This window comes from Haliotis rufescens, unplaced genomic scaffold (assembly GCF_023055435.1).
Source record: "Haliotis rufescens isolate VD_foot unplaced genomic scaffold, xgHalRufe1.0.p SCAF_6, whole genome shotgun sequence".
Lineage (NCBI taxonomy): Eukaryota > Metazoa > Mollusca > Gastropoda > Lepetellida > Haliotidae > Haliotis > Haliotis rufescens.
The window spans coordinates 29,398,059-29,412,197 of NW_025964334.1; the positions used below are offsets into that span (position 1 = coordinate 29,398,059).

At 36.0% G+C, this 14,139-nt stretch overlaps 1 protein-coding gene across 4 annotated transcripts in view; it reads left to right on the forward strand.

Annotated features, from left to right (window-relative positions):
- Positions 1–14,139, forward strand: part of LOC124141045 (LIM domain only protein 3-like) — a 177,802-nt gene that overhangs the window by 32,249 nt on the left and 131,414 nt on the right. Inside the window, exon 1 of one of the 4 annotated variants that reach the window (XM_046508920.2) lies at positions 8,683–8,700. The exons of 2 other annotated variants lie outside the window; for them this stretch is intronic. Coding sequence is in view for 1 of the 2 variants with exons in the window: in XM_046508914.2 (XP_046364870.1) it covers positions 13,633–13,636 (4 nt within the window). In the remaining variant the exon portion in view is untranslated. Of the gene's footprint in view, positions 1–8,682; positions 8,701–13,410; positions 13,637–14,139 lie in introns of those variants that run through there. One more of the 4 variants, XM_046508914.2, reaches the window with a different exon arrangement.

Below are 14,139 nucleotides of genomic sequence, written 5' to 3' on the forward strand. Positions count from 1 at the left end.
GTTTATGACATTTCCACTTGTTTATTTAATTACCGGTAGTAAGGATGAAATAGGCCGACAAAAATTGTGCTGCTCCAACCGTTTCACTGCTTACTGAAATTTGACTTACATGCTCATTAAGTAGTAGGCCTTGTTCCACAAAGCTGACTTAGCAATTACATAGAGAGTATCACGAGAATTTCTTTGGATATTACATCTGACGTAAAACTTTGATCAACAAGTGTTGATATATTTCCTGGGCATAAAATGGACTTGTCCGACATTGCCGAGGTTGTATTGTATTGAGGGAGTCATCAATATTTAAATATGGGTAAATATTTTTCAAGTTTGTACAATTTATCATCATCCTTAAAGAGGCTGGACATAATGTTGATGTCTCATATAATAAATAAACGACTTGCGGTCATTGTTTATTGTACAATAAAAGACTGCAGTGTGTCATTGTACGATAAACAATTCCAACTTGTTTATTTCTTAAATATAGGGGTTTCTCAATGTGTTGCCATTTCTGTAGACAAATATGTTTGCAAGTCATTTGGCACTGATTGATAATATTGGCATTTCACTTGAACATTGTATTCATATGCAGATTCATTGATTATTAAATGATAGAGAGATTATCACCCTCATGTTATAACATGATAATCATCATAGTTCTGAGGTCGTTTGAAGGACAAGTCCCAGAAGAGTTCTTACACTGAAGTCAATAGGTAGATCTTTGGACAATATTGTACATTATAAATGCAAGAGTTTTGGGTCCAGGTGTAATTTAAAAACGAGACAGACCTAATTTTGTAACGTTGACCCACATTGTGGATTCTGGGACAGAATGGATCCCTAGACACTAATGTTTGTTGTACATGGTGCCTAAGTTAATCGAGTGTCATTATACTCTGAATTCATGAAAAAAGCAATGATAACCATAACAATTATAATAACAATTATGAAATCAATGATAATAACAATGACATCACAATAATGATAGACACGACAACAAAGACAGAAAATATTAACAATGATAAAATCCAAAACAGAAGAGTGATCATAAGGACAACATTAATAACAATGACAACACAATTCTAAAAGAACAAGACTAATAATAATGGTAAACAAGGACAGCAGTGACCACAACAATAACAATTGTAAAGAGATAACAAATGATGACAATAATGATGACAGCTACAGTAGCAATAATATGTCAGCAATAAGATTGTTTCTGTTTACACAGTCAGCAATATTCCAGGTGTATGCCAGTGGCCTGTCAGTAATCAAGTCTGGACCAGAGAAACCAGTGATTGATATTCTGAGCAAAAACCCATGATCAGCATACGGTGAAATGCAGTCCACCCAGTCACAACCTTGATCACCCAATCCCTAGGTTGCTGTGTCGTCATGGTTATTTTTATTTGTTTATTCAAAATCATTGTCATTTTCGTTATTCCTGTTATAATTGGTAATTATGTTGGTTGGCCACCCCCTACTCGACTCTCTGTCCTGGTGATATATGGAATCTGGGGTCTGATTTCCCTGGTTTGTCTCTTCACTGCTTTTTCTCTACCGCCCGCCCAAAGTAGAGACGTAAATTAAACACGCCTATCCATCATCATTGATGGTGAGGAACAGAGCCGTGGACAAGGTACTGGATGCAGTTCTCTGTCCATTTAGTTATGTTAATGTTTTTTGGGTAATCACCAACCCTGGCACAGCCTGAGCAGCCTGAGCAGAGAAACAACATGTAATGGACCCCAGGGGATGCTTACAAAACAATGGAAAAAGTTTGTAAATTAGCACACATTATTGCCAAGATTGTGATGTCAAAAAGCATTAAGTAGGATATGCAGTTTTATTACTTTGAAGGTTATTTTGGGTTGTGTAATTCCGCTGCTCTTCCGAGCAGAACGTTGAGGCCATTAGGTAGAAGGCTTTCTCAGTCATACATAAGTAGAAGGATCTGTTAAGCTGAAAAGAAATTGAAGAGATCTTTCAGAAATGTAGACCTTTTAACATAACTATGTGGCTGTTTTCAATTTTGTCTGAAACTATTAAGAGGTGAAAGTAAATTATTTGCAAAATGTGCCCAAAAAAGTAACATCTCTGATATTTTAGTCATGAGCTAAAGTCAACTGAGGGGATTGAGTCAATTAGTCAGTGTTTATTTTAGAATGGTAATGATAGACATTCACAGATCTTTAATCAGTTTACTAGTCTCTCTTACAGACCCCAGGGCATATATCTAGTTTGTTTGTTTGCTTGTTGATGAATGTCACACTCAGCAATATTCCAGCAATATGAGGGGCGGTCGGGTAGCCTAGTGGTTAAAGCGTTCGCTCGTCACGCCGAAGACCTGGGTTCGATTCCCGACATTGGTAAAATGTGTGAAGCCCATTTATGGTGTCCCCCGCCGTGATATTGCTGGAATATTGCTAAAAGCGGCGTAAAACCATACTCACTCACTCACTCCAGCAATATGACATGTCTATAAATGATCAAGTCTGGACCAGATGATCCAGTGGTTGACATCATGAACTTTGATTAATGTAATTTAAGGAGTCCCTATGTCACATTACAACATTTTAGTATAGGTTACTGAAAACCAATTCAAACCCAGATCTTCGAGGATTTATATTTAATCATATTTTTTTATTCCTGTTTGTAATCAAACAATCACCATATTCCATTCTCATCCTATTCTCAGCTCTAGCAACCTACACTCAACCCATTCTTAGCTGTTACTCTGAAGTTACTGGTAAGAAACTTGAGTGTTCCTTAAGCCTCCCTTATTAATATTTTTATTTAACCTTATACATTACTGTATTTCAGGGACTAAATGTTAGTCTATCAGTTTATCAACATGAAATGGTATTTGTTTTCAGTTCTGGCCAGTACATGGCATTACATGACTTGTGGACAGACCGATCATGTCATCAGTGCTCATTGCTTGTCGTTGTTTTGTTCAGACCAATCACTCATCAATAATAACATACAGCAAGCATTTTGTGTACAGAGTTTGCATGTACCTGCAGTTATGATTTGATGTTTTTTTTCAAATCATTCCTTCAGGGGAAACTGGCTTGTTTGGTGCGCATCAATGACGGAAGTATTTATGCATATGACTGGTTCGACATTTAAGATACACATTTATTCTTATCAACTTTGTTTTCTAAAATAAAAAATTCTGACATTGTCTGTTTTCGTACATATCCACTGCCCTATCTCTAGTTATTGTATGTATAGACATAAAGTGATGATGTCACATGTACTGTTTTCAGAGAGGCTGTCGGGCAGTCTTTTCTTCAGTGTCAGTGATGTCAACAAATGAAGACAAACATTCACTATATATATTTCTACAGTATTCACTATGTTAAAAAAACTTGGGGAAGAGACAGTCTCATAAAATTAAAATAAACGGTATTAAAAAAGTATAAGTTACACCTTCTGCTACACATATCCTATGATGCCAAAGACATGTGCCTGATCAGTTTAATCGTAAAGAAAATTTAAGGAAAATATTGAGTTCTATTTGGTAGGGTCATTTATTTATTTTGATTTTCACATCGATTTACTTTTCTAAGTTTTAAGGCTCCTTGTTTTTGTTATTGTTAATGTTGTTTTTAAGAATAACTTTTATTATATGTGCAATCAAGGAAACAGTTGTTATCGTATGTGGACATAAAGTCAATGCAGTATATCATTGACATATCATTTGTTGAATATTTGTGTATTCTTTTTTACTGTAGAACTGTTTGTCTTTGTGTGATTCTTGCCTAATTAAGTTATCACACTTTATATTTCTTTCATGCTTGTGCTTACATTCCAGAAGGGAATAAGCTGTCCCAAAAGGGATGACATCATTCACAAGCAGCCATTTTTATGTCATCTGCTACAGTTGTGGCAAGATATGATTCTTGGTACTCACAATACAATTATCATACATATATTGAAGCAATATATCCTTCAGGGTAAATATGACTTGAAAAGTTTGAAATTATGTGTTGATGGTGGTCATTCATGTGGGAAGTTGGGGCACGAGTGGCCCAGTCTTCCAAAGTGCCACAGTTTGCTGCAGAGTTGCATTCCTTGGGCATGCCAGAAACCTATAATTCTTGCAAATATTTTACCTCTATTACATCACTGCCAAATTCCTGTATTTTGGCTGCAATCACACCAAAACTAATCTTCAGATTTTTCACCCAGAAACAGATGAGGTGAGGGAGGAGGGTGGGAGTACTTCTGATGTAATAGAGGCAGTATTCTTAGAATTATTAACAATGATAACCATTGTTCCTATAATTCTTGTGAATACTCTACCTTTATTATATCACTGCCAGAACGTATCAGAGGGCTAGGCCAGCTCTGCCTCAAGTGGACGACCAGTGTAGTTGACTGTAGAATTTGTTTTTAATTTGTGTGATTCAATCCCTTAAAAGTTGTTTCCAATCCTAAGGGTTTAACAAACTATTGAATCACCTCAAGAGGACTTGAAAACTCAATGACAACAAACAAATATGTGGTACCTTCACTGGAACTACCGTTATAATTGTTATTAGGCATGTAAATGATGTCACAGATGTTCAAAAACCATCTCACAGATCATCATTTCCGTTTCTGTGACGTCACCTCCAGTCTATCATACTTCCGGTTTTGACGTCAATTCTGGTTTTCGTTTCAACAGGACATCATTGCCTGACATCATATTCGGTTTCTGATGTTACTTCTGGTCACATAGTTACTTCCAAATGGGGGCGGTTGGGTAGCCTAGTGGTTAAAGCGTTCGCTTGCCACGCCAAAGACCCGGGTTCGATTCCCGACATGGGTACAATGCGTGAAGCCCATTTCTGGTGTCCCCTGCCGTGATATTGCTGGAATATTGCTAAAAGCGGCGTAAAACCATACTCACTCACTCACTCACTACTTCCAAATGGTTATTATGTCACTTTCGTTTTATAACATCACTTCCAGTTATCTCGGGTCTATAATGTTAATTCTGGTCTATGACATCATTTCCATTTGTGATGTCACTTCATATCTTAATATTACTTCCTTATCTGAAAATAACTTCTGGACATTAATCTACCATGGCATCACTTTGGGTCAATCTGTGATGATCAAATGGTGTTCCTACGTTTTAAGACTGCAGATGTCAGTTCCTTCCCCCACGCCTTTGTTTTCCAAAGAAGGAAGGAAGACTATTGGCTGATAAGTGATTAAGCTGCCACTCTGGGACATGACAACTAGTTGATAGTGAAGAGGACTTCTGTTGAAAAGTGTGAAGATTAGTTTTGATGTGATTGCAGCCAAAATATAGGAATTTAGCAATGATGTAATAGATGTAGTTTTCTTAGAATTATTTACAATGATAACTATTGTTCCTATGATTGTGGGTTTGAACCCTGGTTTGCCTTGATTATGTTGCTAGATTTGTCAGCCCCAGACCCGTGCTTGTGGGTTCACCAAAGTGATAAGTGTCTGAACCTGCAACCTACTCAAGCTTTCCACCCAGATCAGGCTGACATGTAATTCGACTTCTGTTCAAAATGGAGAAAAACAACTTTCACTACAATCAAACGTGCATCTGTACAGTGTAAGCAAATGTCTTCATAGTAGCAAGAACATGGCTCCAGCAAACCAGAGAAGAATTTTATGAAGATGTTAATAAAGAATGACATCATACATGGAATGAAGCTATTACCTGTTTGTGTCAAGTCTGGTCAGTGTCCTAATGTGCAACATGACATCAATGGCAGAGAAATAGATGATTCAATTATCCATTACATTCCCTGATTGACTTAAATATTATATTATTTATATTGTAATAAAATTGGTCTTACGCAGCAAAGTGCATCAAATCACTGGAGCACCTTGATTAAAAACATGAAAGGATGTTGGTGGTACACATGCTTTGCAAATCCTACAGTCAACCGAAATCTGAGTTTTGAATCCATGTTTATGAACTGGATGCCTTGATCGTTACGTGATTTTGATTGGACCTTGCATAGACTTGTTAGTCCAGCCAAAATGGAACTCCAGAATTCCAGCCAAGTTCGGCAAGGGTGGAATCTGGACTTTTATAGTCAGTTAATCCCCTTGCCTCAGGAAGATGTCTGTATTGCATTCAATCATATAAACTACCCAAAAGAAGTTTAAAAAACAACTGATTCTTTCATATCACTATAGTCAATCTGTCATGCCATGTAGTACATATGTCTGTCTGCCTGTGCAAAAAATGTTTGATGAGCCATTCCTAGATTCTCCATGTTTTTGTTTTTTTAATTTTTGTTTTTTTTATATTTAAGTGTTAATCCACAGACTATTCTTATATGATTTTGCAAGGCATAAAGAAATGTTCCTATACTCAATCTTTGGATTATATGTCCATTATCACATATCTATTATTAATTTAAAATTTCTTTTTATTATCATGAAAGTTTTATCTTAGATGTTCAACCAGCTGAAATCTATATAAAGGCCAGATCCGTTTAATTTTGTTTTTAACGGATATTTTTGAAAATTATCCAAGGAAGGAAAAGAATTTGAAGATGAACTTACTGTGTTTTATTTTTAGGGTTTTGAAGGTAGATTGGAAACATGTAAATTTAATTTGAAACGGAATATGTTTGCTTACAATAACAACAGGTTTCAAATTTGGGATTTGTGGGGATGTTCTTTGGTGTTTTTTTGTCATTTATTCTAGATGTGAGTATAAAAAATTAGCAGGTTTTCAATTGGGATTTGTGGAGTGTTTCTTTGTTTCTTTTGTCGTTTTTAAGGGATATGGATATGAAAAATTAACAGGTTTCAAATTGGGATTTTGATGTGTGTGTTTTTGTCATAGTTTTTAACAGATGTTAAATATTATCAATTAACAGGTTTCAAATTGGGATTTTGATGTGTGTGTTTTTGTCATACCGTATTTTCTTGAGTATAGTGCGCACCCATGTATAATGCGCACCCCCCTCTAGCGGGTTCAATATTTTGGAGAAAAAAAAAATTGAATATTATGCGCAGAAAAAATTTACACCGTACCCTTTCAGCGAAGTCCGGCAATCGAACGGGTGCTGAGAAACTTCGTCAGTACAAATTCGAAATTTGAGATAAAAAATCACCAGACATGTTTATTTACCGTTGAAATAGTATTTATTGTTCTGCTAGGCATTGTTTTATATCTAGGGATTAAGATTACCTTGTGTATTTTCTCGTAAACTAAGCTGGAAACAGCAATCAGCTGTACACACGTTTTCTTGGAATCGACCGGTGATTCGGTCAAGACACTCCCAATGATATAACTTTATAGGATTTTTAATGCAAGGATCGGCAACAATTGTATCTGAAACTATTTTTGTTATCAGGAATAATATATTCCATTATTTTCTTAATTATATGCAGCCTTTACTAAACATATTTAAAATAATAATAACCCTAAGCGAAGCAGCTTATCGCTATTGCCGGGTATTATTTTTTACATGGAACCAGTCTGACCAGTCAACATCAAGGCTCACGCGCACGTGATCGCGAGAATTTCATGTTGACATAGAATCGTCAAACAAAAACAAATATGACTTTTAACGAGTCAAAGTATGTCATTTATGATATATGTATCCATTCTCTGTCAAATAAAGTTCGTTTCAAGGCGTCAATAGCGGTATTCTGACCGTGGTTGCTGTTAATAACGGTGAGTTGTGCGATCTTCCGATCGCTTCACACACGATTTCGCCAAAATTAATAAAAACAATATTATAAGGAATTTTGAATAAAATTAATGAAATGAGTTACAAACATAAGTCCAGATATACAAAGAACACTTTTTATAGCCAGACAGTGTAATTACATGATTATTTTGCGTACTTCAGTATGGATTTGTTGACATGGTATTTCCGGTGTTTCGTGCTCACGGTAATTTCTTTCCATGGGGGAAAAAAACATCCAAACTCATAATTCGTGTATAATGGGCACCCCCTTCTACACAGCTGTGTTTTTTCGAAAAAAAGTGCGCACTATACTCAAGAAAATACGGTAGTTTTTAACAGATGTTAAATATTATCAATTAACAGGTTTCAAATTGGGATTTTGATATGTGTGTTTTTGTCAAAGTTTTTAACAGATGTTAAATATTATCAATTAACAGATTTCAAATTGGGATTTTGATGTGTGTGTTTAAATGTGTCATTTTTGTTATTGTTTTTTAACAGATATGAATTTGAAATATTAACAGGTTTAGAATTGGGATTGGGGGGGGGGGGGGGGGGGCTTTTTTTTTTCCTCATTCAGGTTCACACATATAACATAATTGTTCACTGGATATAAAAAAGTGTGTAGTTGGCTCCAAATGCATGTCTTGAAGCAGTAATACAAAAGTTATTGTAACAAATGTCCCTGGCTCTTCCTCCCGTATGTAAAAATATATAATCAACAACCATGACCGCATCATAGGTACATTACAGCCACATGACAAACTTTTCAAATATGTCTAAATATATTCACACTCTAAATTAAAAAAATTATCAGTAATCATATCTGGAAATACTACTCGACAGTTTCAATTAAAGCCAAGTAGACACATTTATTGTTCAATAGGCACAAAGTTATTTCTATATATGTCAATATAAGTAAGTGCGGCGTGACCTTCGACTAGATGAGGAAGTGGCTACATTCTACAAAACATGATGGCTGCACGCCGTGGAAGTTGTAAGCTACCACATTAGTGTAAGTATATAAGCACTGTGAGTTCATCAACAGTGTAATACAAACAAGTACAGGAGTTTATCACCTTCATCTGTTGTTCTAGCTGTGTCGGAGTGTTAGTTTACACCATAATTGGCGCCTGATGGAGAGCTTTCTGACTAGCAACCACTGTTATCATTGCAATGGGCTCTTTCCACGCTCATTAAGATATTTCTGCAATTGCTTTTCTAAACCAGTCTGCATGATACCGTAGCTGTTCTTGAAGTAGTTTGCTTTTTTATTGAATTTCATCTAATTAATTTCAATTACATGTCCAGCATGTTTCAATGGTGTGTCTGTGTTTCGTCAAGATCTGTTAAAATGTTGAAAATTTCAACAAGGACACAAAGGAGATGATTCTAAGGCCAGATATTATGCAATCTTGTTGTTTATCAGAATAAACCTTTTTTGTGGGACCGACAATGATGATAATCAGGCCAGGCCAATTCTGTTGACTTGTATCACAGATTATGTTTGTCAATATGCCAGCATGAAGGTGAATGTAAATCTGTTCTCCTGTCCACAAGTTGTACCTGGCGCACAAATAGGAGACACAATAACATATCAAACATTATTATTGTTGAGATGTCTGCAAAAAAGTAAACAAGTAATAACCAAAACATATTTGTTGGTTTTTATAATTTATTTCTGCTATTTTGATGATGAACAGGCTGGTTAATGTATATTCTTTATAATGGCTTAGCTTCAGATTAATATTTTGCAAAGGGGGCAGTCGGGTAGCCTGGTTGTTAAAGCGTTCGCTCATCACGCCATAGACCCGGGTTCGATTTCGCTCGTCAAGCCGAAGACCCGGGTTCGATTTCCGATTTTGGGTACAATGTGTGAAGCCCATTTCTGGTGTCCCCTGCCGTGATATTGCTGGAATATTACTAAAAGCGGCGTAAAACCAAACCCACTCACTCACTATTTTGCAAAGTGCCAATAACATTATTAATGAACAGTTTTGAGGAAAGCATGATGTGATAATCTAATGAAAAATTCCAGGAAGCTGAGATGCAACCTTTAATGACCCAAATGATTTTCTTTTCTTTAACAAGGAAGTTTACCATAGTGCATTAACATTAGCTTAACCTCTTCCCTTTGTGTTGATGTGACAAATAAGAAACAGGGAATGTCTCAAAAGTTTATTTCTTAGTTTTAATTTCCCAGGATTAAAAATAGTAAATACACAATTCAAAATGAATGCATATTAGGTCACAGTGGGGTCGCCTTGTGGTTAAAGCATTTGCTTGTCAAGCCAAAGGCCCGGGTTTGATTCCCCACTTGAGTACAATGTGTGCAGCCCATGTCTGGCATCCCTCGCCATGCTATTGATGGAACATTGTAAAGTGGCATAAAACCATACTTACACACTGATGAAATTTAAAGTTGGTGGATGTTTTAATTTTTGATTGAGAAACATACACATAGTTCTAAATAAGCCTGAAACTTATCATCAACAATGTCTGCACATGACATATAGGGTTTTGAAAGAAATTGTTGAAACCAAACTTGGAACTAAATCAGCACTTAACAAATTAACTGCTATGGTCTATTTACTGGGCAAAGTTTGCACACAGACAAAACTGTATTCCTTACCCTTCCTTTCCCCTATTCCTATTTTTAATATTTTGCAATTCAATAAATATCAAGAAAGATAAAAAAAGGAACTATTGGTCCACAAAATATTTCGGAATACTTTTCGGAGTTTTTTAAGCCATCCATTTTCTTGTAGACCGTGGAATAATAGATGAGTAAAACACATCTCTTAATTTCTTGATATATTTCCCACTTTTTCAAACAGTAGAGCAGGTGGATACCCAATCAGATATACTACTCCACTTTCCATAGAAATATTTTTTTAATGTTTCCATGACACACAAAACTGATTCTCATAATATGTCAAGTGTATGTTTAAATAGAATGACATATCAGATTATCCCTGTCAAAAATTCAGCATGTCATCGTATCCCAATTGCGTGGATCAATGCTCATTATATCAATAACTGGATTGTCTGGTCCAGACTCGATTATTCACAGATCGCCGTCATATAGCTGGAATATTACTGAGTGCGGCGTAAAACAACCAACCAACCAACCAAAAGTTGAGTAGTATGATAAAGAAAGGTAGAAAAGAAGTTTGTAGTAGATGGTATGTATCTTGTAAAATGAAAAGCCTTCATCATTTAGACTGGACTGAGTTTAGATATTGGCTGGCCTCATCAATTATCAGTAATATTCATCTTACCTGCATGCAGACAGCTAATGTATACTACTTAAAGAAGTAAAAGAACAACCAATTCTTTTCATGTGGGGGGCACGGGTGGCCAGCTGTGCACAGTTGCGTCCCTTGGGCATGCAGGAAACCTATGATTGTGGGTTCGAATCCCGGTTCGCCCCGATTATGTTTCTAGGTTTGTCAGCACCATGCTACCCGTGCTCGTGGGTTTCACCGAAGTGGTAAACGTCTGAGACCTGCATTACTTTGGGCTTTCCTCCCACATTAAGCTGACACGCCGCGATATAACTGGAATACTGTTAAAAGCTGCGTTAAACCCAACTCACTCACTCACTCACTCACTCACTCACTCACTCACTCACTCACTCACTCTTTTCATGTGACTATAGTAAATCTGTCATGGGTGATACACTGTGGCATGACTCCCGTGTTCAACAGAACCAGGCTGCTACAATATTATACACAGCAGGGATAGAAATGTTATGTTTTTTTAAAGTGTGCCACAGGGCACTCATAAAGATGGTTTATTGTGTCGGTTTATTGTGTCATTTGGAATATAAGTGTGACAACTGGAAGAAGACTTTTGGTGCATCCTTGAACTCATTTAATGTCAACAACCTTGGTATAGTGGACAGAACATCTGCCCAGGAGAGAGGAAGGTCTGATACCTGGGTTGCATTATACCAAAGACATAAAAAGATGTCTGACTTTTGGTCAGTTAATGTTTCTGAGTGGGTTGCCTAACTGCAGGCTGGTATTGCCGTGGGCTGTTACTATAACTAGTTGTACAAGCAGCTACACACATACAGTCAAACACTGTTTCACTTCTCCTCACATTTCACCATGAGCTCTATATAAGCTGTTGTAATTTAAAAAGTTTTCTCCCTTGATTGAGATTAATAACCCCATTTTTAATTTCTGAATTCTCAAATAATTTTTGTGAATCATACTTTTCATTGAGAGTGTTCATACTTTCATCAATGTGTTTATCTTGTATTTGTACAAGAGGACATTGATCACTGGCTTCATATGATAAACATTGTCACAATGTATTGATGTTAAAAAAAAAAAAATTCTCAGTACAGCTGCTGAGGATTTAGTTATATCTCTTCACTGTTGGGTGTTGGCATCCGACATAGGGCCATAACTTGAAAACCGTTCAATGTATTTCAACAAAACTTGGCATATGCATTACTCATCAGCTGAACTGGTGCTTTTGCTATTTAATTATTTTGTAATTTTATTTTTTTTACATTTCCATGGAAACAATTTCGACTTTGTCTTAAAAAAGGGTAGGGTTTGTTACTGGGCCATAACTTGAAATCCGTTCATTATGTTTTCAATGAAACTTAGCATATGTATTGCTCTTCTGCTGAACTAAACTAAATTTTATTTTGTAATATTTCCATGGAAACCATTTGGTCTCAAATGACTCAAGGCTTTGTTTCTGATCCATAACTCTCAAACTAATGATTAATTTTACATAAAGTTATACATGTGCAATGACTACATGCTCAAATATTGCCTTTTCATCTTTTTAAACAAAGAATCTTTTATATTTTCTTGTGTTTCCATGGAACCAATTTAGACCAACAAGTAACACTAGTTTCTACATCTCTACAGCTAATTAATATTTCTGCTTGAAACCATTATCTTTCCAGTGTATAATTTGCTTTTATGTGTATTGTTTTTTGGATTTGCAAACACATTTAGACTACAACTTTAACTAATGTATCAAAAAAGGAGGGGGAGACATGTTATTGACTATAAACACATTCTCATTTAAGATTGCCATCACTATTTTATCTGGGCCATCGGCATTACCATTCAAAGAACTTCATGTACAGCTCATCTAAAAGCTTTATTTCTGATAAATACTATGTTAGTAGAGGGCGGTAGGGTAGCCTAGTGGTTAAAGCATTTGCTCGTCACGCCGAAGACCAGGGTTTGATTCCCGACATGGGTGCAATGTGTGAAGCCCATTTCTGGTGTCCCCCGACGTGATAGTGCTGGAATATTGCTAAAAACGGCATAAAACCATACTCACTCACTATTAAAACTCAAATAAATTACATAATCCATATTGCCAAAATCAGGTTCCAGAACTAGTTATTTATGAAAAAAATCTTTTTTTATTTAAATCACATTTTTAAACTAAATTGTAAGAAATTTCTTTACAATTAATTAAATCACATAAGTGATAGTTTCATGTTTTTTGTTTCATAATGTTTAGCCACACAACTTAGGCTATGTAGCTAAATCTGCATGTGTTTTGAAGCCTGGCTATGATAAAGGGAGAGCTTATTACATTAGACATGGTAACCATTCACCAGGAAATTGTATGTGAGTCGTAGGAATCTCATTACGCTATTATAACAAACCTGGACATTATAATGAAGCCAGCTCACTTAATATAATACACATGGTAGCCCTGGTCAGGAAGTGGTTGGAGGTGGAAGATTTGTTGTTACAAAGTAGCAAGAAGGTCAGCTGTTTTATTGCCCTGCCTACTGGGCCTGATCTGGCCGAGGCAGAGCGACACATGTTTTAGCTGGGATTAAGAATGTTAGAGCAAGATTGAATGCCAGTGGGAGGGATATACAATCTGACTGATACACAAGCGTGAGATACTCAGTATTGTTCTTTGGGATCTACCTGCAGACACAGCCTTAAACATGAGTGAGTTTGTTGGCAGTTTCGTTTGATCATTTTACAAGTCATTGTATTTGGTTACTTTTTTCTTTTATTACACTGAACCTGTTTACTTGGATACTGGGTATTTTGGTGTGGACTACTGCGGACTTAGTTTTAACAAACTTTTGTTGTTTACAAGTCTCTTTTTAAGTGACTTGTCATATATGGTGTTTATTACGTTGAGAATGTTGACAAGGCTTTACTTGGTACTATTTGTGTGGAACTACTGCAGATTTAGGCTATATGAGATAGTTGATATTTTTGTTTGATCGTTTTACAAGCCTCTATTGTAAGTGACTTGTTATATATGGTGTTTATTACATTGAGACTGTTGACAAAGCTTTACTTGTTATAGTTGCTGTGGACATACGTGACATGAGTTTGTTGGCAGTATTCCTCCCTGCCTTTTTCATCCCTTTTGTATTTCTTCATCTTTATTTATATATATTACCTTTAGCCTGCATATGTAAATGCAACACCTCTATTTG